This window comes from Parasteatoda tepidariorum, chromosome 2 (assembly GCF_982258835.1).
Source record: "Parasteatoda tepidariorum strain Cologne lab strain chromosome 2, Ptep-v5.0, whole genome shotgun sequence".
NCBI lineage: Eukaryota > Metazoa > Arthropoda > Arachnida > Araneae > Theridiidae > Parasteatoda > Parasteatoda tepidariorum.
Genome location: NC_141756.1, coordinates 47,139,392 through 47,166,814, shown reverse-complemented (window position 1 = coordinate 47,166,814; position 27,423 = coordinate 47,139,392). Strand labels below are relative to the sequence as shown.

Genomic DNA, 27,423 nt, shown 5'->3' with positions numbered 1-27,423 from the left:
AAAACTCAATATTGAATGAAATAAAATTTTTTACTGTATTTTTCGTTAGTTGACCCAGTGTACCCCATTTGTTGACCCACTGTACCCCTTTATGGGGCACAGTGGGTCAACAAGTAGTACTTTAGAAAAATGTCTTTTTATTGTAAAAAAACATTTTGCTAAATTGTAATAAATTTAATTAGGATAGCTAATGGATTAGAAAACAAAATGCATAAGTTTGATATTCTTTTCTAAGAATATTTTTTGAATTATATTTAAATATCTCAAAATTGACCCACTGTACCCCCTTCTCCCCTACTATCTGAAATCATTGGCGTATTATCATGACATATACCTCGAAAATCTTCTATAACTTAAAAAGATGCTAGTATTTAAATTTTAAAAATTGGCAAACTATTGCGAAAAAGTTAAAGTCATCAAAACAATTAAACGCAATATTATTTACATTTTGTTTCTGTTTGGCCGACGCATCATCCGAAAAAGTACCAAAATCTATTCTCATCTAAAAAGACACTCAGATATGAAATTCAGTTGATGACTAATATTTCCTTCTTCATTTTTTGCAGCATTACTCTGTGTTATTTTTCTAAACTCAACATGACCTTAGATTTCAAATCGAGACCATATGTTCGCACTATGAAATTTAGAATGATAAAAAGAAAGGATTAAATGGAAGATAAGATCAACCAACTTGCCATACATGATTTGTTTATGTTCGCATCACTCAACGTCAGAAACTTGGCCTCTTTTTTTTCAAGCAAGGCAGACGGACGATATTCCTGGAGTCAAGGCTTAGAATCATTTAAAAAATATATAAAAACGAGAAAAACTATCCAGTATTAAGTTAGAGCACAGCTGCAATTATCCTATTATTCTCAACAAAAGAGGATTATTTCTTTTGAAATCGTCTGGCATCAACGTCTTCATTTGAAATCGTCTGCAAAATGGCAATGATCAAAGGAGTTTTGTGTTTAGTTGTTCTCTATTATTCCGTATTGTTAGTAAGTATAAAGAAATATTTCCAGATTTCATACATTTTTAGAAATTAAATTGCTTAAGGTTATTTAATTAAATAAATTTATTTCGAAAAATTAAATAAGCTTACTATCTTACTCGAATACATTGAACTGCTTATTGAAGTTTATAAGTATGTCTTTATTAATTTCATTTAATAAACAATTACTACTGGGTGCAAAAATTACATTATTCGAACAAAGAAGATGAAAAATTTACTGCACTTTAAGTTTTTATTTATTTAATCTGTATACAATTTAGATTTTTCATTTCTGCATACCAGTAATCAGATTTTCTTGCGCTAATTAAAATTTTTGCAATCAAAGAATAATTTTATTAGAAGGTGATATGCATCAAAGAAATTATACGATGTAATATGAATTTAAATAATGTATAGAATATAAGGAATATTGCTTTAACTATTTTTTCTAACGCTGAAAATTTTTTGTTTTGTTATTTTTAAACTTTAGAAATGTAATAAATTTGTTTTAAATTGAATATTATTTTGAATTTGAATAGAAAAAAAATTTTATAGCGAAAGAACGTATGCCATAGTTGATGTGATACTATATATTTGATTTATTAAATGATACTTATTATCTCCCCAGTTGTATAAGACACTATTTGATCTATGCGATTTTAAGAAAAAATTAACAATATTTCCGTAACTTAAGAAATAAACAAGCACTTTTATAATATATGATGCAGTTATTTTGTACCTACGGCAGCTTTTATAAAACAATTCTAAAAACACATTATTAGCTCATATTATTATTATTTTTTTGCACCCATTTATGTACCCTTTTTTTACAAAAGAAAAAAAAATTGTGACTGAAAACACTTTTTAAGCATTTCATTAATAATGAAAACTTTTTAGATTTTCAAGACTGACTAGGAAACATTTTTTCGTCATGTCTAGAAGGAAAATGCTAATTGTGCTTAATTACTTTTTAATTAATTAGAACTCAGTTACTATTATATTAAAATGTAATTGTAGGAATAAGTTTTCCCTCTAAACCTTAACACATTTTTTTTAAAATTTATTTGAATATTTATTATTTTTAAATTTATTATAATTTATTTTTTTAAAAATTTACTTAAATTTTTCTTTGTGGAAAAGTTTTTATAATTTTTTCAACTTCAACAAAAATAACATAAAGAATTTAAGTTGGAACTTTTGTTTCATTCTTCCACAAAGAAATATATAAAGAGTTTCCACTCTAATGCTAAAGAATATAAAAAGCCGACGCGTTTTTTTATTTTTTATTTTTTTTTTTTTTATTATTAATATGCGAAAAAAAAGGCCATACACATTGGCCATAACGTTTTTAGCTTCACCTTTAGGCAAAAAGCTTAAATAATATTTAGATTGATGAGTTTATCGTCTTCTTTCATTATTTTTAATTGAATTTATGAAGTTCTTTGTAATCGTTTGGCTATTTGCTTTATTTTAATTTCATGGAATGCTCAGATGTTAATGTAATGTTACTCGATTTAAGGATGTCGTATGTTAATGGAGATAAAAGTTCATTTTGCAAAGTAAATTACGATTTATCTTGAATATTTTAATTTCTAACCATTTTTCTGGTCCTTAAATTTATTTCCAAGTCTAATCTAATACATATTTATCTTTATCTGAACGACTTTTTACTAATCACTCCTTTTAAACTGAAGAATAATTTCCAGAAAACTTAATTATGCAGATTTTTTTTTGTTCTCTGTTTTTTGAAGAATTAATTATATGACAGAATTAAATAAACAAGAGTAAATAAAAATATGAGAAACGCATTTTACATATTATCGAACTAAAATCTAAAAGATTTAAAATGATTAAAAAATTTTGTACATAAATTTTTGCCTGATAACTGTTTGCCAAATGCACAATATGAGTAATTTCGAAACACTAAGATAAATCCGAGCAATTATATCAATATTTTACATTCAATTTTTGTTATTCAATAATTTTTATTGGAATTAAGCAAAAAAACTAAACTTTAGAACTAATCACAATAGGGAAGTACATATTATTCTGTCGTGCAGCAAATATAATCAACGTTCTTCATAAAAACCTTTTTAAAAAAACTATAACCGTAGAATCTTAACTGTATAAATCTATCATACCAATAACCGTTTCTTTAAAGTGTTATTAGAGGGTGCAGGGGCCCCCGTATGTCCACAAGAAACTTTTAGAAAAGCGTCGTGATGACGTCAGAGCGGACAGTCCTTAAGTTTTATAGTTCGTGATTCGAAATAAATTACCCTTTTAGTAATCTTTTCTTTCAAATTTTATCAATGGCAACACGTATCAATTTTATCAACGGCAACATGTATGTATGCTGAAAATACAACAACGTTTCTACATTACTCAAAACACGAATATAATATCTTGAAATTACATTTTATGTTTCTAGATCCAATTTAATATTTCACTACTATTTTATAGCATATATATATTTACTTGCACATTACTTGAAATAGAAATGCAATGGATATGAGATGATGGATGTACGATACTATTCCAATGTTAAATAAAACGCGAATATAATATCTTTATACCTGATCTTATCTTACAAGATTTAAACACTATTCAATTTAATATTTTATAGCATATCCGAACTTAATTAAATTTTCTGCTGTAATTTTTGAAATAGAAATACTAATGATAAAAGAAGCTGGAAATATAAAACACTGGTTCAATGTTAAACAAAACGCGAAGATCCTATCTTAAAACCACATCTTAATTTACAACGATATTTGATTTAGTATTTCAGAATTATTTCAGATGATAAAAATTACCAATGTAAAATTTATGTTAGTAATGTTTGTATACGTTATAGAAAACTAAACAATCATTTGTCAAGAAAAAAATTTTAAAGTACAAAAATCGTACTAAAATGTTATAAAAAAAAATCAAAACCTTAAAGTTGAATTCCAAACTATTGAGAAAATTCTGAATTTGATAATAAATTAGTAAATGAAATTAATACCGTTTCACATGATGAATTTTTTTAATTATATAATATTCTTATTGAAAACAGAATGACAGCTTCTTATACTCTGCTTTAAATATTTTATCATAATTTACATCCTCATTATTGGTTTTCAGAATTTTTATAATAATATTCAGTCTACTTTGCTCCAAATATTTAAAATTTTTAACTGTCACTTTTTACACAACAATAAGATTTAAAAAATCATTCGCAAAGTGAAGATTTTAAATTCCTAACAAAATCCATAACACTTTTTTAATTAAGAAAAGTTTTCCATAATAACCGGATTTAATATATATTTTCAGAATTCTTGTCAAAAATGAATTCAAGAAAGCACGCAGATTAGACTTAATGAATTATTATTTTAACAAGCAAAGACATCATTCAACTCCTACGAATCGCTAAATCAAACCAGTTTGATTGCGTGATGAAACTTGAAGGTGCTCCTAATTTTCGTCTTTCAACCCCTTTCTTTCCACTCGGCAATCATACAGGTATTAGTGTTTTGAGTCCCGCCGTCCACGGTAGTGATTTTCTAACATTCAGTAGGGTTCTTGATATTTCTCGCTTGAGAATATATTTGAGTCCTCCTATGTGTACTTTTTGACTTGATTTTTGCCATGAATTCTATTAAAAATGATCATTTGGGATTAAAGATGATTATCTGGGATCTATTAAAGATGATCATTCGGGAACACCCTATGCATTTCTCAACGTCATGAGGTTCTCTTAACTTTAAACAAATAAAAATGTTCAAATTTAATAAATTACTATGTACCTTTAGTAAAAAAAATTGTAAACGCTTACTAACTGTGCAATTTGGTGGGCATAGGGCCTATGTTTGAGTTTATCTATCCCTGTGGCTTTGTAATTTCTTAACTTAGTATTTAAGCCAAAAATAAAATTTGTAACAATAGTTTATCAATATAAATAAATTATTCTTATTATATTTAATAACAGAAATTTACTATAAAACTAATAAAAACTATGATATAATAACATATACTATTACCATATAACTTTTTATTGCATATATTATATTAATAAACTTTTTTGCATTAGTTAGTACATTTTAAGTAATAAACATTATAAAAACTATGATAAAATATTTAACTCTAATATAAAACTTTATAAAAACTATGAAATGTGATTGCATTTTTTAAAAAGTAGTTATGTACAATATATTGTGCAGCCCACAACATATTTTTATTATATAAAACATTAAAAGCACATTGCTTAATTCGATTTATAATTACTTTAACAACCAATTCCTTTTAAATGCACTTTTTATAATCACTACAAAGAAAAACAACTTAATTTAACTTCCATTATTTCAGAAAGTTTTATTTTTTATCCTTTATATAATAGGATTTTTCTCCGGGATTTATCGATCAATAGAAACTCCATTAAATCTAGGAGTACCAAACATTTTCCGAGAGACTATAATTAATCATTTCCTGACACAATATCCAGAAATAAGATAAAAAATAATTTAAATACCTCCTACAACTTCCCTCAGAGAAATGAGAGCTGTTTACTGTTTACTAGCAGCCACAACAATCTTATTAAGAGCTTAATTTCGAAAGAAGAAATCTCTTTTGCCTCGGCATTTCTTTCTAATTAGAAAATGTTTTCCAACAATTCAAATTAATAAATGCGCAATTTAACTTTACTGAAACAAATATACGATTAATTACTTTGGTTGAAAATATTTTGTGGTTTTCTATAACAAAGACCTGTAAACAGGTATAATAAATAATAAACTATTCAGTTCTATGAATTGGAGATAGTTGTTATTAAGAATTATTTGTTTATCAATTTGTTTTTGAGATGAATGGTTAGTCTTTTAGGAAATGTTGTTGCCGTCAGTTCTGCAGCTTTGTGCTTTAAATTTCCGTAATTGATTTCTATTTTAATAGTTACAAAACTTAAACTACTGAAGACGAACTACCTTAATATGCTTCATACGCTTTCAGCCTTAATATGCTTCAGCAAACAGCTTAATAACGAAAATTCCTACTTTATTGATGTAAATTATTATTATTTTATTTATTTATTTAAAAAAGAATTATTTCATATAAAGGGGACTTTGTTTCTTTTTCCCAGAAATACAATGGTTTCTCTCTTACTTTGGAATAAAATACCATCCTTTGAGACACGTTGATATCTTTTTATTAGGTTATTTATTAAATTTCTTGATATTAAGTAAATATCAATATACTTACTTTCGATAAATGCATGCATGTGCTTAATTGTTTAATTTGTGTTCAGAAGTTTTTGAGGTATATTAAGTTTTAAATTTCTTGAAAAACTACTCATACATACAGAAGAAAAAAAAACGTGCATATCTACAATCGCTTCCTACTTTCTGCCTAGATCACAAATTACTTCTTTTAGAATAAGTTGCTGTTTTTCTTTAATTTGACATATTTTCAAAGAAAAAATGTGTAACTACCATTTAAAAAAATTGAAGATGCAGCTAATGTAAAATAAAATGCATTCGTCATCATCTAAAAAGCAATGAATTGCATAATGTTACTTAGTTTTGGTTGATTAATAAAAATTTATTATTTTTTAGCAGCATGAATTTATAACATTTATTGGCGTAAAATATTCCTGTCGGTATTTCGTTGCCTTTCTATTTACTGAGCTGTTTAACCTTAAAAGGTGAACATTTTCTAACTTAATGTAACAAAAATTTTATATCTTTACTTTCATCGAAATCTACTACAACTTCCTACAACAATGGTAACAATTGTGAATAAAATATCTCGCAATCATACAGTCTATAAGAATAGAATAAACTTAAGAGATTTGGAAATTGCGAACTTTTTTTTTTTTTTTTTTTTTGAACATTGGTAAACTAAATTAGCTAAAATGTTTACAAAATTTCATTTAAAATAATTACATAATCGGTACCTTGCTTCCAGTTTTTTTTTCTTCCAATTTTTACGTCAGGCTAACGATTTTCTTTCAGTTGAAGTCTCCTCATCCAATTAAATAGGAAAATGATAGATAGTGGAAAATACACCCAACCTCTTTTTTTCGGTATCGAGAAGGCCATTTACTAAAAAGAATATACATTGATTGAAAACATTGGACAAATTTAAAACACTTTTTAAGCAATTAAATAAAACTAAAGAGTATTCCCTTTCTACTGCCCTTTAATGCTGCTACATTAGGGAGTTGCCAATTAGTGTACAAGCAAGAGAAAAAATTCTATCAAAATATGACGAATCATTAAAGAGAGAGACCAAATTGAAAATAACAAAACCTGTTTGATGTTCGAAGGAAGTGAAGTGCGACTAGTTAAAACAATTTAAAGTTTCAAGTGGTGATCTAATTAGTTTTTGTGTTCTTAATCCCACCTTCCTCGACAGAAATTTCATAAATTTTGATAATTTTTGTTGTTTTTTCCTCACTTGAATATTAGTTTACGACCCATATTGCTCTTTTTACTTTATTTTAACTTCTTGTATTATGAAATCGAATTAATATAAGCAAATGATTATACACCGGCTGTACAAAATAATAGCTGAAGACTTGAAAAATGGGGTCAGATTAAAGTAAACAATTTAATAAATAAACTGGGTAATTCATTCTCATTAAGTTTCGAATTGGAAGTTTAGATGTTGCTGTTAACTGGAAGAACAGTAAAACAATATTTTGGCTATGAATCAAGCAATTGTAATTAAAATATTTTTATGGATGTCTGTTAGTTTTATGCTCTAACTGTCCGGATCAAATTACGGTATAAAGTACCGGTACTTTAGGCGCATTATCCGTAAAATATTATACCGTAAATTTTGCAAAAATATTTATTTAATATTTACAAAAATTTAATATCTTTGCGGTAGTTATTACTGCAAAAATTATGGTTTATCAGATTTTTAATTCCGTAACAATGGATTCCGTAAATTGGTTCCGTAAAAAATGGATTTTACGATGTAAAGAACTGGCACTCAACGGTGCCGATACTGCCGTTATTTAGATCTGATATTTCTTACAGCGTATGATATTATATTCGAAAGTGGTATTTTTTAGAGAAAAATTGTTTTATAGCTTTTCTTAGTTAGTAGCATCATCTGATAACTAGCTTCTTAATTAATTTTAAAGATAAATAAGAAAAAAAGTCACTCTGCAAGTAAAAATAATTACAATATAACATACAAGAGAAAAATCCCTTCTGGTACCAATTGTCATTTTGATGACGAAAATCAGATCACCAAATTTGAAATTTTTAAATTAATTTAAAATGTATTGAATGACAACTCAATTGATACCAGAAACTGTCAAAAGCACGTTTGGAAATATATTGCTACTTTTGTAAGGTGAAGCAAAAATTAAAGTCACCTCCTGGAAGCTGATCATATTTTTTTTTTAATCCACATTCATATTTAGATATTATTGGTTTCCCCTCATACTCTGATTCATTTTTCTGCTATGATAGCTTTTCAAAAAAAAAAAAATCTATTATGGCAGTGTTTGAAAAATGATTATTTGTTACGGCTCTTCAAATTACGCTTATACATAATTTTACATAACCTTCCTGCACTACTTCTACCAGACGCATTTCAGGCTTTCTTCTTGTTAATTTATTATTATTATTATTATCATCACATCATCATTATTATCCTTATCATCATCATCATTATTATTATTACAATAATTATTAATTTTCAGGTATGCAGTGATCAAGAGGACCAGCAACCAGCTCCCCCATCCACTTTTTTTTCATCTCTAGTATCGAGAGTAAGAGAGGCAGAACCTAGAGAAATTAGAGAGTATCGAACCAGTTGCATTCGAGAGCCTGGCTGCCGATGGAAATGTACAGACGATGGCAGCTCACACTGCCGCTGCGTGTGTGGATCTCAGAAGAAAAACAAATCCAACACCAGAAATTAAATAAATGAAATGAGATAGATCTTCGGGTTTTCAGAAAGGCCTTTTATCAGTATTGTTGCCATTTGTATATACCATTTTTTATTATGGAAATCAATAAAACAATTGTAAGCGAAATCTGAGTCTTTGAATTGTCATTAAGCATGTTCAAAATAGGAATGAATTTCATATAACAAAAATAAGATTTAGGAGACAAGTATGACTTAAAGAAGACAAGAACAGGCCGGATCAAATAGTGCGGATGCCTTGATCTGATTGATATAAGTAACCTGGGAATTTAGCCAAAAGTAATCGTTTATTAAGTCATAATGGAAATTATTCAAAGTATTCCCTTTAAGTTAAACGTGATTTAAAGCGATGTTAAAAATAATTATAAATAAATTGCTGCACAGTAAATTTTTGAACTTCTCAAGAATTATAATTTTTGTTTCTTTATGAAATTTGATTAGCTAAGCAAAATTGTGCTAACTTCTTCGTCCATTAAAAAAAAAATTTGTAAGAAACTGTAGTATACTTCTGTATACTTATATACTCTTCTGTAGTTCTAATGTTTTACACTCATTACCGATATCTAAAACATTCACATAAGCACAGTTTTTTTAACTATTAACATATAGAAGAAAAAAATGAAGAAAAGAAAAAATCTGGAATTAGCTTTAAAAAAATATAAACAAAAGAATCTAAAATTAAACAAATTTATGAAACATCAGACATTGAATACAATATTTATTGAAGTTAAATAATATTTATAAGGTACTACCCAAAAATTTTTCTCGAAAGGAAGGGAGAATAAGTAACTTCAACGAAACTTGTCATATTGTTGCAATCCCCCATCGTTTCGTTGTTACAGATAGCGAGAGGATAATAGATAACATTGTGGGAGAACAGCAGTAAAATTGACCTCGTACATCAGTGTTTCCCAAGGTGTGGCACGCGTACTCCCAGGGGTACGGGAATAGTTTAGAGGGGGTAGCGTTCTTATGCGAAATATCTTGCAACAAAAGAAAATTTCAAAAAATTTTATTTAAAAATAAAGCTAGCTATGAAAATTTACGAATACGTATTTTTCTATTGGCTATTCTTTGCAGAGTTAACAGTTAATAAATAGTTAACAATAACTGCCAGTTGCGATTTTCAATTTTTGTGCAGCATTTTTATTGCAAAAAATACATTCATTTTTTCTTAGTGGTAAACAGCGTTACGAAAAATTTAGAAAGGGTACACAAAAGTCATAAGTTTGGGAAACGCTGTCGGGCATGATCGTAGAGATGTGCATTAAAGTAACTTAAGTTAATTTTTCGTTCCTATTTTGAGAAGTTTACGCTCAAAATATAGAACACAATTTTACAAATTGGAAAAAAAAAATAACAAGAATTACCCAGATAGCAGGGAACCATCAATTTCAAGTTTCACCTTTAAATTTTGCTAAGAATTCGCAAAGTTTCCGAACAACAGAAACGTCGAATTATAGCAACAAAAAAAAGTCATTCAAAATAAGTAAAATTTACGTAAATAAAGGAGAACCTAAATTTAAATGGTAAATTTGCTTCATACGTAAAATATACAGAATCATTTTTACAAAATCAACTTTTTTGATCATCGACCCCTACATAATTTTTCGAAATCTCCATCGACCCCCATAAAAGTAATTTTCTGCTAATTAAAATAAAACTCTATTAGATACTGTGTTTGTACATTTATTTTATGATTTTGAACATTTATTAAAGTAATAGTACATAGTGTAACAATAATTTTATGAAAAATATATTAATGTTGAAATATAAATACCTTAATATTTATGAAATAATAAGTAATTATAAGTAAGTAGAAATAATAAGTAAAGTAACTACGGATTTATTGCTTCTTAATCAATGCCTGGTGTCTTTTTTTTTTTTTTTTTTTTTTTTTTTTTTTTTTTTTGCAAGGTTCGTTATATTGGGTTCAAAATTGGTCAATTTTAATCTTAAATCCCCTCTAAACTCCACATTTAATTTATTTCTGTTCTTAGTTAAGATTGAATTTACGTGACTGAAACCGGCTTCAACCATATAGGAACTTGGAAATGCTATCATAAATGGCTGAGCTATTTCGTAAAGTTTTACATATTTTTGCATTATATTTATATTTGTCCAAAATTTGCTTATTGTTAAATTTTTAAAAAGCGTCTTTGCTTCAAATCCCCATAATAATTCAGCAAGCTCATCTTGCAGGTTGATGTCCACGTTTTCAATTTGAACAGAAAATGGCACAATAATCCAATCAGGGATGTCAATGTTTTCCAAATCAACAAAACGCAGTTTAAAATCGTCGCTCAATTTTTGAAGATTACCTGTATATATTTCCAAGTTTTCTTCTTTTATTTCTAATTGTCACATATCTGAAAAATACTGATAATCCATCGACCAATTGACCCTTCCGGTTCGGATCGACCCCCATTCGACCCCCTAGCTCAGATCGACCCCCGCTTATGTTAAATAGACCCCTGGCGGTCTATGTAGACCACTTCAGAAATTAATTAATTTTTTTATAATGACTGATTATGGGGGGAAAAATTAAGGCAAATAATTTCTAAAGGCGAAAGTATTGCTTTTCATTAAGTTTTAACCAGTAATAACTTTAAAACTACAAAAGGCGAATATTAATTAGAATTTAAGTTAATATTAAAATTGATAACCAGGGCCATTCAAGTATGACGTAAGTATGCTTTTGGTTATTGTCGACCACCTCCCCCCTCCCCAGTCAACCAAACTAAACAAATTTCAAAACCGTCTTGTATGCTTACACGAGAAAGTTGCAGCAGTTCCCTTGTTTTTTTTCTTTCTTCTTTTTTTACTATTATTAACTTTGTCAATTTTCGGAAGAAATTCATACAAAAGATATAATTTTTCATAAAACAAAATTTACGTTTTACCTCGTTTTATAAATTTTGAGTCGAACACTCCTTCGCAATCTTTAGCGTTTTCTTTTCAGTAATCAAAACCCTTAACCTCTGTAAGTTCTTGAATAAAAAAGTTTTACTTTTATCTATATTTTATCAAGTTTTATTTTTATCCATATTTTTCGTACTTTTCTTAATTTAAAAAAAATTTAGGAAAAAAAAATAATTTTATAAGAAAGCGCCCTTAGCGGCGGCACACGATAACATTTCCGGTCATGGTTTCCTTGGTAATAAGGTAATTCTTACTCCTTATGATGTGCCCTTCTTCCCCTAGAAGTTTGTCGCAACATTTACGGGACACCCTGTGTACTTAATAACACTTTTCATATAAACACCCTTCTAAATTTGAGTATGAGTTGATTTTCATATTATTAAACTAGACGTTTTTGCCCACGTTTATTTAAGGCATTTTACTACGAGATTCTTTAAATTTTGACACACACAAGCATAAAAACTTGCTCATCCAGAATATTTCCAGGCAATTAACGAATGACTAAAATTATTTTCAATTAGTTAATTCTTCACTGAAATTTTTTTAAATATAACACATATAAAACTTTTTTTTGGTTATTTTATTCCGCATAATTATTTTTGACCTTTACATAAATGTTAGTGCAATTTAAAGATATAAATAATTTAAACTGATATTTAAATTTATGATGCATAAGCCTTGTTGACGTGAGACAATCACTCTGGTTTTAGAGCAAATCTTTTGCTTTCCCCATGTTTATAAGACTTGTTATGAATATTCAGTCGATCTTGACAAAATTCAAGCACGTTGCTTATAGTATAACCCTCTTATGCATTATACTTTGCATTTACAGAATTTGTCTGAAAAGCAATGTCACTGATTTTACTGCCAAGCGAATGCACGTCACAGCGTGTTCGAACCGGTTGGAATGTGGCAGGGCAGTCAGCTTGTATGCGTGGTCACTGAGGAAATTTTCCAACCATTCTGTGAGTTCTGCGACAGTCAGACGAAGACGAAGACAGGAGACGAAACTAATTTTCGTCTCCTCTCAAGTCACTGTGCAACGCTTGCCCTCAAATTTTTGCTCTGAACTTAGCTGAAGTCTGCAGCAGAAATTTTACCAATGGTAAAGACGATTTTTAATGTTACTTGTTTAACGGAATGCAAAATTTACCCGTTGACAAAGCATGCTTTGAAGACTACGAAGAAATAGGTAAATAAGCCTGCAGAGGAAAGTCGTCAAAGATAGGTGGGACTAAATTCTTGAAATCAGACCTTTATTAGAGTGCTTGTTTAAGGGCGCAAGCATTAAACAAAAACATTTTATTAGACTAATTCAAAAAGAAAATTTTTTTCTTTTTTTAAAAATAGTCAAACGTTTCTATATCTTTCAGTTTTAAAAGAACTCGACTGCAAAATATTATACTTTTACTGTGATTAGTTTTTCCACTGCATATAAACACCCGAAAAACCGTTAGCATTTTAGTTAGTTTAGTAACCGCTAGTAAACCATTTAAATATTTTAAAACTAATTCAAAATTTAAACAAAATGAGACGCGCTGCGCAATTTAAAACATATCTTATGTAGCTGTGAAAAACACACACACTATTACCTTGCTAATTTGCCATCGCAACGTTCGAATACGCAATCTGGGAAGAAGACAGTTCCATCTCTTGGTGCCTTGGTCCCCAACCCTCTCTTCCTTTTCTGAGTTGTACAGGAATGAACAGTGCGCAAAATAAAAAAGATATCCCCCTGAATAACTTTCGTTCTAATGATTGGATTTTTGCGTACTAAGTGTCAATCTTTATGGTCCCTGGAGGTGAATTCAAATACGCTAATTAGTTAGTACTACTAGCTATTAATTAAATTACAAAATCAGACACAAAAATGTACTTTCTCTGATTAAACATATATTTTTTATGTACATTTGTATTCCTGACCCTCAAATTAGAGGGGTAGACAAAATTTCGGAGAGATTGGATCATAAATTTGTGTGTGTGGGAGGGGGGCAGAAGCCAAAAAAAAAAAATAGCCAAGCTATGTCATCGCTGCAAAGTGTAATTTAAGATTGCCATCGAGACAATTCAAGAGAGCGGTACCTAATTTTACACCGTTGCTATAAAAAGGAATGAAATAAAGTAGTGTGATTGCCCATTGAGGTTTGTGTTTTAATAGTTAATAGAAAAATATCTCAAATTTTGTAGGCAACAGGCATTTTTTGAGCTGATTTCTGACCAAAAAGCAATGATTGTTTCCTTTTTAATCTCCTTTGAAGAGAAAATTTGAATAGATTTAAAGGAAGCTTTTAGAATTTGAACACATGAACTTTTTTATGTAAATTTATTTGTGTTTTTAACGTTGTTTTTACATCATTAATATGATGATTGAGGATTTCACACTAAAATCAAATTTGCCCAACTTATTATAAATATAATAAAATTTTTAGGCTTTGATTTTACAGCTTCGATCAAGTCTTTTATAACTGTTTACAAAATTTTTTCAATTCGCTTAAAAAGTTCTCCAAATATAGCTAAATATGCAAAAATTAAAATTAATAATAAAGGGTTCAAATTTTGGATAGCTCTCCTGACCAAAGTATGGTAACCATATTTCCAAGTTTGGCTACCCTATATTTTAAGGGTCAGAAATCCACATTCGGGGAGAAAATGTATGTTTATTCAGAGAAAGTACGTTTTTGTGTCTGACATCGTAACTTAAAATATCGTCTGCACTAACTAATTAGCATATTTGAGGTCATCCTTTTGAACCATCAAGATAGAAACCTACAACGTGAAGATCTGATCATGAAAATTCAAAGCTATTCAGGATGCCCGAATTTTTTTTTTCTTTCTCCCACATTGTAGATACTACTATTTTTTTCCCCTTATTTAATATTTTTCGTATTTAATCGTCAAAAATATTTTTTTCTAGCCTTCAAATCTTTCTTTCGTTTTCTTTTAGAACTATGTTCAATGTAGTTCTCAGTTCCATGCAGTTTCCCGAATCAAAAGTTTTTAATCTGCTTGAATATCAAGGCAAAAACTAACGTACTTCCTTCTTTTATGACTCTCCACACGCTAGTGTTGAAAACATAGTTGTGCTGCCATACGCAGAGAGTTCTTCTCCCCGCCTTCTGTAGACCGTTTCCATTGCCAATAGTTTCACCAAACTGAATTAAGTGGGGCAAGGAAAATAAAAACTTTATAAAATAATTCAAAAACTAATGAACGTTTAACGATAACATTTAAGGTTCAGACCCTTTGAAGCTTAAAACTACACATATATAGTTTTTTGATTTTCACTAGTTTTACATGCTCTATTTAACTAATTTTTCTTAACACCCCATTGTACCCCATACCTGAGACAGGACAAGTTACTTCATATAGATTTATTTATTTTCTGAACAAAAAATATAAATCTTATTTTCTCAAAATACCATTATATATACAAATTTTTTTAAGAATAGGAAAGTGAAGCGTTCAAATAAATATTTACTATTTTAATTTACTATATTAGTATTTTTAAAACATAATTTTTAACTAAGCAGCACATTCTCCGAAATATATTCTGAAAGTTTAACCTAGTATACTTTTCTCTGCTAAATATTGTTAACGTAACATACCACTTTCAAAGTCAGCTCACTGTGCAAAATCAATCCATTCTTCCTTCCTCTCAGAAACAAAACAACTAAACTCGTGGTAAAATTGTTATTTATTTATTTTTCGCAAAATCTCTGTGATTTAAAAATTTGTGCAAGTGAATATTGAAATTAAATTTAAATGAGCAATATATAAGCTATTAAAAATATCTGTAAGGTTTTGAAAAGACGTAAAAAATGCTTTTGTAAGAATTGAATAATGGCGATGTTCTCCAATTTATTGACAACTAATTTCTTAGTTCCGTCTTTGATTCAATGTGTAAAGAATAGCAATAGATTCTTTGCAAAAACAATCTTAGGTGGGTTATAAAATTTATTGTATAATTAATTCCAATTGTGCATGTTATAACTATTTTTTTCTCAGTGTGTTAAATAAGAAATATTCCAAACTGAAGTCTTGTAAAATTGCGGTAGCTTTACAATTTCGATTTACAGGACAAAAATTTGCAATGAGCTACGTTTTCAAGTATATATATGTTGTGATTTGTTAGTACTATTTCTCAAAAGTTAGTTATTGAACTGACATAAAATTTATTTGTTAATTTTATTGGCTCAGTCCGCTTGACACAACGTAGACATAATAGATTTGCTGGCTAGATTAGACAAAATCATTTTTCGAACAGCTCAAATTTTTTGTTGTTAAGTATAGAAATTGGATCGTAAATTTCATTTATTTTTCATTTAAGTTTGATAATTTTATGTGCAGTTATGAAAGGTAACAAAACATATAATTTTATACCTTTATTCACAGTAGCGAAATTCTGTTGATCAACCTGCAGAACCCTCATTATAAACTCAACTCATAATTTTTCGTATACTAAAGAAGTGCAAATAATTCTAAATCCAAGTTGATGTGGGCTTGCTAGCAGTCAACAATACAGTTCCTTACAGACTACCTAAACCTAACATTTAATCTCATAGACTACCACCTAATAAATATTATTTTAACCGTCGTTGAACAACCGACCCAATTTAGGGTTTACGGCTACCAACTAATGATCAACTCCATAACCTTGTAATTTTGAACCCAATCCAAAACACAAGGGAACTCCTGGATCAAGTATGGGGAGAAATTTACCTTCATGGAGGACTTTTTGAAGCAATGAACCCACATTTGAGTTACATAGAGAGGAAAACCTGACCTAAGCCTGACGACTCTAACCTATGATTCCGTCTACCACTGAGGATATTTTATGTCAGCACTGTGATCGGTGCGAGCCGCGTGCGGAATTATCACTGGGATCTAACCCGGATCACCTCATTGAGATGCGAGCGCTCTATCTCCCGAGGCACCACGGCGCAATTATTACTTTTTTGGGAGGGCAAAAATTTCCCAACGAGTTAGATAGGATTTTTAATTCCCTCGCACCATCTACAATCGCCAAGGTGCCAAATAGATTTTAAACTTGCAAATTAAAAAAGAAAAAACTTTTAAATATTTGCCCAGGGGTGGCTGCAAGTTATACCTTTTGGATTAGTCTCTTTCTGTGATGTTTTTTTTTTTAAGTTTCTCGCTGACTGCTACCAGGAAGTTGCCAAGTATTCTGCCACAGATCAGGATACAGAAATCTCCCCTTTTAAATGTCTTCCTCCATAGTAAAATAATGTTTTTCTGCAATTTTTAAAAAATACATTCAAGAAGGCTAGTGTTAAATGAATAACCTATATATATTCAATTAAATTTTTATTTAAGATAAGAAAAAGTCAAAATATGATAGTTATTAATTATTATTAATAATTACAATAAATGTAATAATATTCAAATGGTGTGACATTACATCGAACAGTAGGAAATTTGTCTAACTATACCAAAGCAAAAGATTCTTTTGTAGACATATTCAATTTAAGTGTTCTTAAATTATAACACTTAGTTCAAAACAATATTTCTTGGATTAATTAAAAAAATAACTTTTTTATAATATCTTTTTCACAAACGAAACTAAAATCCTGCTATAATTTAATTTATGAAGGTTATATGATATGATTTCATTATTATTATATTAGAAAAATGTTTTACAGTGAAACCTCGGCCGCAACTACTCTCTGTCAGAGTTGGGTTTTTGCCGTCAAAAACTGGTTTTTGACATGACAGTGGTAAAAACCGTGTTTTTACCGGTAAAAACTGTCAAAAACCTACTGTTTTCTTTCATTTATGGCATATAGCGGACAATATATTATTTTCACTTAATTGCCTTTATAAATGAATGTTGCAAACAATTGCTATTGATTTTGCAGCTATATACATGTATTCTTATAGAAGTATATACATTCATACAGAAATATTATAATATACTTATTGAAAATAGTGATACTTAACTTTTATCATTAAAGCTTGATTTGCAAAGGATTCAAAATTTTGCACTTTTTAATTGTTAGAAACAAACAAACAAACAAAAAAGCTTAGAACTATTAATAAATTCAAGAACTAAAAAGAAGAATTTAAAATTTGGCATTTCTTAAATATTAGAAATAAGCTAAACAAAACTTTCAAAACTTGTAACTACTAACAAACTCTAAGTCAGGAATGACTTGACATTCTTCAGTAATGTATAATGCCAAACAAAATGATGCTTGGAAATGCTGAAAATTTTGTTTAGTATCCTAATATTTTACGTCAAATAGTATGATTTGATATAATCATGTTGGGAAAATGCAAAAATCTGTTCTTAAATATCTTTTAACCACTTTTTTTCTAATTTTATTGCCCAAAAATGAATTAATCTTAAATCATACGCAATTAAACTCAAATTAAAATACAATTTTTTCAAAACTATAGGTTTTTGACAGTTTTTGACATGACGGTAAAAACCATGGTATAAACCGGTAAAAACCGCCATGTGTCAAAAACTTGCCAACCCTGCTTTCTGTACTACAGTATAATGGAGGTTGGTCATTCCTAGGAATTACTTCCATTGACTTTAAACGATTTTAATTTTTGTAAGTGTAATTTTTTTTAGTTCAGATGTGTTGGCATCAGGAAAACAGGTAAGATGGAAAAAATTTAGCGTCAGTAAAAATTATCCCTACCGTTATAATAATGCTTAAAAACAAATTTACCACTTGCAAATTATAGAACTATTTTAATTAAATACACAATTATGTTTTTTGTTTGAGTTTTTTCATAGAAATTTGTTAGCTTTAAGAGATGAGAAGAGGTTTGTTTGAGATGCTTCGTTTTTTCTAATTTAACTTTTAACTTTAAAAATAAATCATTAATAGAATCTTCTTTAGTGCACTCTGACAACAATATGAGGTTGTCATCATCGATCTTTTTCAACGACCATCGAAAACTCTCTAAATAAGAGCCTTGCACAAATATTTTGAATAAATTTTAATTTACTTATTTGTTTTGATATTTTTTTCGTGTTTCCGTATTTGATCTTTTCCTCATTTGGTTCAGAGGTTCGCCGGTCGCTTCGAGAGGTTTTGACAGTTTCACCTAAAGATTTTCTTAAAGACAAAGTCTATTTAAGAAAATTCCATGCCCATAGTTAGATAATATAGACTAACGCCGTGCACTGATGGTGATTTTCCAATTTTGCAGATACATTGTGTTTTGTTTTTTTTTCCAGATTTGTGTTTTCTGATTAAATCTTTTGTAATCACTACTATTGTTATCATTGTAGAAGTTTGTTGCTTTTTTTTATAAGATTTTTAACTGTGTTACTGCGAATTATTTATTGTATTGGAACATCATATAAGTATAATTTTCTTTTTATCGACAGAGAATTTTTGCCGCCCAAATGGCCTGTTTACAAAATTACCTTGTCAATGAAATGATATATCGACGAAGGGGTTTCAATATTCACTGATTCATTATATACTGTCTAATAAAATAATTATTTGCTATTTTCTCCCTTCATTCACTACATTTATCAAAAATCATTCACACTAGTTAATGCAATTGCTTTTGCAACTCTAATTTACAATATAGCACATTAAAATTTAGTCTTAAAATAAATGTGCAAAATACTACTTAAAGTGTGTAAAATACAACTAGAACACCAAATGTGAAAAAGGTTTCATTTTTGAAAACCAAAAAAATAGTCAATTTTCAAAAAAAAAAAAAAATTTATAGTAATGGCAATTATTACATACTATAAAAATTTTGATTCAGGGTAGGTTTAAAAAATTTCTACACAAATATACTAATTTACGATGAAGTACATATGACATAACATAAAACAAGTCATAAAAATAGTTTCAAAGTTATGTGAGACTTTGATTATGAAATTACCTTGTCTACAAAAGGACCCTGTCACTGAAATGACCTGTTGATAAAATGACCCTGTCGATTAAATGACCTAGTCGATGAAACGGCCTAAAGTGTTACCCGTATATACATATATATATTTTAAAGTTATTGCAAGTACAACACCTAGGCAGTGTCACTTGGTGCAGCTTGGAGATGGTACAAATACTAAACAAATATCGTTAGGAAATATCAAAAATGATCTTAAAACTAACTAAACAAGTTTTAAAATCATGAGCTAAAAATTTTTAAAAACAATTGGTTGTGAAAACTTGGTCTAAAATTACAACAAAAAATTAACATTGTTGAAAACTTCCTTTTTTTATCTTTTATAATGTTGCTATAGTTTAATAATACAGTCGAACCCCGCTATAGTGAACCGTCTGCGGACTCAGTAATGTGTCCACTATAACCGATGGTTCACTATATCCAAATTTTTTGAAGAATATTTTTTGCATAAGACAGTTGAATGATTGAAAATTGGCTTTGCAATTTTGCATAAGTTATTTAAAAAATTATTAACTAATTAACAGATAATAAAGCAAAAATTGATGGAAAAAGTAATTACGTCGCTAAATATTAGTTTTATTTTCACTTTTTATGAAAAAAATTTGTGATTTTTGATTGAACACAATTTGATTATAAATTGAGTTCATCAATTTTCTTATCTACAATGTGCAAAGAATGCAAGATTTTTACATTTTGAACAAGATTTCGAACCATCTTAACAAAGCATCTTCTACGTTTTCTCTTTCAGCTCCACGCAGTTTTTTCGATGAAACCATGTTTTTGTCGTATGCCGCAAGAATTGCACTTCGATTTTTCTAAATGTTTGAAACTGTAGATTTTGACAAGGAAAATTCATTACACAGTATTGCAAACCTGGCTCACTACGTGGCTCACATGGCCTGGCTCACATGTCGATTGATTGGTTCCATCATCAATACTCTTTACAATTTTAACTTTGTCGTCTATCGAAAGCGCTTTTCTCTTTAGAGAATTTGCCATTTTTACTGCTTTTGAAATAAAAATCTTGTCTCAAATAGATAATGTAAGAATATGAAGAGAGCAGCTGTAGAATGAGTTAAATTGTTCCCCTTTTTGATTGTCAAGGGGTGATTTGTAAAGAATATGGTTTGAACAGATAAGAAAATTCCAAAAATTCAGCAGGTGTCCAAGTTAACTAGTTGTAGAGCAAGCTTGGGGAAAAGAGATAAAGCAAGGCTTGTCAGGGAGGGGGGAGTATAAGATAAATGATCTGTTTGACATTTATTACAGTATAGTTAAAAGTGATAAGCATAAAGGAAAATAATATGACACATTTTATGGGAATGCATTCATTTTCAGTCCCAACACCTACAAGTTTAAAGATGGAGGACTGAAAAAGATATTTAAAGAAATGAAATTTGAGTCCACTATAACCGAGTTTCCAAGTTCTAAGCTGTTCACTATAAGCGTTAAAAATAACATTATTTAAATAGGAATACGGACGGGACCGCTAAAAAAGTTCACTACATCCGAGTGTTCACTATATCCCAGGTTCACTATAGCGGGGTTCGACTGTATTTATGTTATTTTACTTATTATAATAGTTTAAAAGGAGTTTATTATTAGAATTTTTTGCTGAACTATATACAATATGTTTATAAATAATAGTATTTAATTGTTTATTTTGAATTGTCTGGTGAGATATAGAAGTTTTGTATGTTAACGCTTTTTAAGTATTACTTTTATGGAAATTGCGAAAATTTGGATTGCTTAAGAATATTTAATAAATTATCCACATGATTGTAAGTGTATATTTGATGAAAAAATTTTTAAAAATAGAAAAAAGATTTTTTTTTAAAAAAAAAAGAAAAGGAAAGAAGGAAAAAAAAAAGTTTTTTTTCTCCCAGAATGTTGAAAATATTTTGTCTTGTAAAGAAAATGGTGAATTAAAAAGTTAGAAAATTATGATTTACCCATACTTATTTGGTATTACTTAATAAGAATGTTTAATAAATTATCCACATGATTGTAAGTGTATGCTTCAAAAATAGAAAAACGAAAATTTAAAAAAGAAAACAAAACATTTTTCTCCCAGAGTGTTGAAAATATTTTGTCTCGTAAAGGAAATGAATTATAAATTTGGGAAACTATGATTTAACCATACTTATTTGGTGGTTGAAATATCTTATCTACTTGTGAAATAATTTTAATAGTGTACATTTCTTTTTTAGGTTCACTGACTGGTAAAAGTGGTAAAGTATTAGGTGGCGCATTTGACAAGAAGAAACCTCTTCCAGTTGAAACAGATCCTCAAAAGCTAGTTAACTATTGCTGTGGATGCAATATTAACAAGGAAGGGGAAGATCCCAAGTTATTAGAAGATTCCGAATACCCAGAATGGTTGTGGACTTTAAGGCCTGGCCCACCTCCTCCGCTTGAAGAAATGGATCCAAACACCAAAGAGTATTGGGAACGTCTCTTCTTCCTACAACGTATACGAGGTCTGCGCCTCAAGCGTGCAAAGATAAAGAAAAAACTTTTTGTTAATGAAGAGGACAAAATATATAAATTAAGAAAACTGCGATTCAGAGCACTCGCTCATAAATATTCTGCTGGTTATGATAAACCTCCTAAATGGGACAAGGATGGCTGGAGAATTATCAAAATGGAATAGAATGTTTATTTAATTTGTTTACTTAAGATTTTGTACTAGTTAGTTACGAATAAAAATTGTTGATTAAACTTTTGTTATTATCACAATTCACTCAAAGTTATTTTTTATTAGCTGTAAGTCAAAAATTAGAGAGAAATTTGCATTCATACAGATTATTTGTGTCTAGATTCTGTTAAATAGACAAAGCATGCTCTTTTTATTTTGTGACTTAGCAGAGATAATTTATAGTCTAACTGTAACTATCCGCCATAACATCAAAAAGAACAGCTTTCCAACGGGTCAGGGAAAACCTGGAATTGCCAGGGAATTTTATTTCTAAAATGCAGTGAAAATTGCAATTTTTTACAAAAAATCTGGACAATTCCCTATATTCTGAAGAATAACCAGTCTTAAAATTGTCAGCAACAGTAATTAGTTCTTGAGATAAAGTTAAATAATTGTAACATTTGTTACAATTACTTTATAAAATTCCACTTTTTATTGAAACTTTTCCATGTTTCCATTCTCATTCTATTATATGTTTTTCCTCACAAAATCTAATATTAGACATTACAGATAGAAAAAAAATCAAAGTTTTTTGATGAAATATTGCATTGTATGGATAAAATATGGTATGGATTTTCATTGAAATTTACCTAATATACCTGGAAAAGTCAGGGAATGTTTTTTCTGAAATTGCATGGGGTAACATTCATAAACCATAGTAGAACTGAAATTTTCTTTCTCACATAGGAACATTTTCTAATTGTACCTGTTGAATTTCTTTCTTGGCTAAAATATAAACAAAATAGCTTAAGGATCCACCCGTCGCCAAAAGTTGTGCTCAAAGCCTTTTAACTTTGCCATTGAATTGTCTAAAATATTAATAAATATGTAAAAGAAAGCGAGTGACGGATAGTTACTGATCTAGTTTACAGTTTTTCTCAAAGTAAAAGAATGTGACAATTTATGCAAAGGGTTTAGAGTTTGCAGTAACATGTAATTACTTGTAAATTTGTTAATAAATTAAAAGAGAAGAAAAAGAAAATTACTCTAGTAGATAAAATGAATAAAAAATAATTTCAAAATTCTAGCAACAGTTATCATATTAATCTGATACAAATGTAAACTTAAGTATCTTTTTTGTTGTGTGCCAATGCCTATATAAATGCACCGTAATTTGCTTTTTATAATCTAATGTAATAGCTTAAATTTATTCACATTAATTTTTTTAATTATCTGCACAGAAGCAATCTAAGTATTCCTCGCATATTTATAATTACAGTATTGTGTTAATATTGGCTTATGACTTTGTATTTTGTAGTTTTTGTGGCCCACAAAACCAAAAATGGTCATGCTTTTCTGAGTCTGAGTATAATTTGTCTTGGTTATACTTTATAAAACATAAAGAATTGCTTTAACTTTCGAATTTATCCTGGTATATTATAATTTTGCCTTTTTACAATCGTATTTTTAAAAAAGTGTTTCATTGTGCGATGAATTAAGTATAACTTCTATGTCCTAGAATAAAATGTAACTATATTTCTAGAAATGTCAAACATATAGCTCACCCCAGAAATGGACATCATTACATAAATAATGTTGTTGAAAAATATAACTGTAATAAATCTCTCAAAACATTTACTTTTTTTAATAATTATGGTTTATTATAATTATGCAAATATAATTTTTTTGCATTTTTTTCTTGAAATAAAAGAAAAAAGATATAAAAAATTTACGTCTGAACTTTGTGAACATAGATCAGAACATTCAAGAATGTTATGACCTGTCTAACTCTTAGGTCACATATAACCCACCCACACTTTGTTATTTATTAGTATCTATACCATCCACAATTGTTAGCTATTATTATAATTTTATGGTTAGTATTTATTTTATTTATAAAAGAATTTAAAGAGGGTAGAGCAAGCAAAAGAACAATCGCCGAGTGACTTGAAATCAAAGAAGCACAGCTGTAGAATTAGTGATTTTAAAATGTTGTAAAACTTTGTTTTTTCACAGTAAATTTAAAATATGCTCCTAATAATATGCAAAAGAAATGAATTAAAATCTAATACAATTCTAACCAGTGTTAAATGGCATTTTAATGTGGTTTAGTGGTATTGACACCTATTCTAAAATTGATTAGCAGTAAATTACAAAATAACAGTTCGTCACGTTTAATTAAAGTATTTACGACACTGTGCTGTAATATACACAGTCCAGTCACATTAATGTGACCACCTGTCAAAAGCCAGAATAACCACCTTTGGCAGAGCGGACCGCTACGAGACGTGCAGGAAGAAAGTCAATCAGGTTTCTGAAAGTGTTCACTGGGATGTTGAGCCATGCCGACTCCAGTGCCGTGGCCAGCTGCGCTAGATTACGCTGTTGAGGATCCATGGCACGAACAACCCGATCGAGGTGGTCCCACAGATTCTCGATTGGGTTTAAATCCGGTGAGTTTGCCGGCCAGGGGAGTACGGTAAATTCATCCTGGTGGTCTTCGAACCACGCGCATGCACTGCGAGCTGTATGACACCTCGCATTGTCCTGGTGGTAGATGCCATCATTCTGAGGAAAGATCCTCTGCATGTAGGGGTGGACATGGTCCGCATGGACAGATACGTACTTGTACTGATCCATCGTGCCTTCCACAATGATGAGTGCACCCCGTGAATGCCAGAAAAACATTCCCCAAACCATAACGCCCCCTCTTCCAGCCTGCAGCTTTCCGGCAATTGTTGCAGGGTGTTGCTTTCAGAAGTTTCACGCCGTATACGCCAACGTCCATCTGTCCCATGGAGCATAAAATGTGATTCATCGGAAAATCCACCTGTTGCCACTCTGTGGACGTCCAGTTGCAGTACTGGCGTGCAAATTCCAGCCTTCGTCACCAATGAACAGCAGTCAGCAGGGGTGCATTAACCAGGCGCCTGCTGCGGAGGCCCACGCGCAGCAACGTTCGCTGAACAGTTGTTGAGGATACACTCTTGGTAGCCCCTTGGTTCATATGGACGGTCAGTTGCTCAACAGTTGCACGTTTATTCGTCTGAACGCATCACCGTAGCCTTCATTCGCCTCTGCCATCTTTGGCCCGTGGTACACCACATGTGCCACGCCGCTTGTTTTGCATAGTGCCATTTTGCCATGCACGGTATACTTTTACCACGGCGGTAAGCGAACAGTTCACAAAATCAGTCGTTTCCGAAATGCTTCCACCCTTGGCCCGAAGGCCAATAATCATGCCCTTTTGTACGTCGGATATATCGCTACATTTCTGCATTGCGCCACCGACGGAAATGCTTTTCGATGCCCTAGGATATCCAATATATACACTACACTGTAATGTGCTGCCACCTACACTCTGCGATTGGTTATTTCACTTTGACGTCGAAAGTAGGTGGTGGTCACATTAATGTGACTGGACTGTGTATATATAATACTTTTCAAGAGACATCATTAATGATATTTCTTAGAATCTTTAAATTTATGCTTAAAAAATTACTCATTTTTACAGTTTGAAAGTTTTGAAGCTTACCATTGAAAGTTTTTATTTGCAACTAATGTTTTTTTTAAATCGGTGATATTTAAACTGATCAACTTAAACCTTAAGGATTGCTATCTATTATTACATGAAAATCCGACTATTAAATCTAATCTAGTCAGAGGTAATATCAACAAAAGCAAAAGGCTCCAGTTGATATCGTAAATTGGCAGCCTAATGAATGATTAGTAGTTAATAAAATTTATAACCTGTGGACGAAGTTAATTTACCTGCTAAATTTGAAAATTTGCATGCGAAATTATTTCACCGTTTGGAAATAGAGTAAAAGAGAAAATTTTGAAGTAACTTAATTTGCACAAATGTACTCATGTAAAAATATTGTTGCTGAAAAAATAATGCACCTAAACTGTATACTATGAATGTTTTCATCATAAAATAATGTCACAAACTATCTTCCTTATTGTTATTTTTTCCGTTATTACTTTGGAAATATGCGAGTATAGTTTTACCTATCTTGTGCCGCAACGCTCTTTGTGATGCGAATACAGCAAAATTTTAGTATGAAGAAAAGTCACAGTTCTGATTACAGAAGAGCAAATATTTTAAAAAAATTACTCCACTGCATTGTCTGGGCGCGAAAAAAAAAATTACAAAAATTGAGTATTTAGTGATTTTAAGATTGGGAAAGCTGTGCAAATTGCACCAAAACAAAAAACCTGCTTTTTCTTTCTTTCTAAAATTGCGCCTAACTGATACAAAACTCTAATAAGAGCGAAAAGTGCGACTTTGGCCCAATATGCTGGCGTCTAATTTGTGCCCAATAATCAGCTATCACCAGTGCTGGATTATCCATTAGGCCATGGCCTGGGGCCCCTTAAAATGGATTTTTTGAAAATAAATTTAAAAAAATTAAGAAAAACAATGATTTTTTTAAAAAAAAATCCATTTCAAATATATATTATTAAAATACAATAATTTTTTTACATAATGGTAATCATATTTATTTATCACTTATTTTAGTTATTATTTAAAAGTATTATATAAATAAAAAATATACGAGAAAAAAAAATTAATCTAAGGGCCCCAAAAATTTGAATAGCCTAGGCCCCCGCATACGCTTAATCCGACCCTGGCTATCACAACAGCAAATTAAAATTATCAGGACTGGAAAAACTGTCATTTAACAACGTGAATTTACGATGGAATCGTGTCAAAAAGACCTAAAATTCCAATTACGCTTCTCGTATTAAAATTGTGTTTAAAATATCAAAATTTAGAAGGAAAAAAAAAAGTGTTTGAAAAAACGATCATCAAACAACGTGAAATTATAATAGAAATAAGCGCGTCAAAAGTGGTTTTTGAATAAATTGTTTAAAAATTGTCAAAACTTAAATTCGAGTGTCGTTATAACATAGTAATAATTGAAAATATCGGAATTTGAAAACCTTCATGGAAATGGCCTTAGAAAACGACATCGATAAACAATGAATCATCACGAATTGAGTATGTCAAAAAGTTATTTCTCAAATTCAAATACAAAATTCG

The 27,423-nt window shown here is 29.8% G+C and overlaps 1 protein-coding gene and 1 long non-coding RNA gene across 2 annotated transcripts; both read left to right on the top strand.

Annotated features, from left to right (window-relative positions):
* Positions 1 to 698: 698 nt before the first annotated feature.
* LOC139424987 (uncharacterized) lies at positions 699 to 9,023 on the top strand. The gene is made up of 2 exons (XR_011636137.2): positions 699 to 1,001; positions 8,688 to 9,023. It is a non-coding gene; the product is annotated as an uncharacterized LOC139424987 (long non-coding RNA).
* A 6,502-nt stretch (positions 9,024 to 15,525) lies between these two features.
* On the top strand, positions 15,526 to 22,463 carry mRpL54 (mitochondrial ribosomal protein L54). The gene is made up of 2 exons (XM_043042331.3): positions 15,526 to 15,776; positions 21,949 to 22,463. The coding sequence occupies exons 1-2, from the start codon at positions 15,677 to 15,679 to the stop codon at positions 22,389 to 22,391; spliced, it is 543 nt and encodes a 180-aa protein (XP_042898265.1). The 5' UTR covers positions 15,526 to 15,676; the 3' UTR covers positions 22,392 to 22,463.
* Positions 22,464 to 27,423: the final 4,960 nt, after the last annotated feature.

Excerpts from the sequence above, each read along its gene's own strand:
- mRpL54 (XM_043042331.3), top strand. The coding sequence starts at position 15,677 with ATGGCGATGTTCTCCAATTTATTGACAACTAATTTCTTAGTTCCGTCT. Across the intron at positions 15,777-21,948 it reads CTTTGCAAAAACAATCTTAG|GTTCACTGACTGGTAAAAGT; the intron begins GTGGGTTATAAA and ends TTTCTTTTTTAG.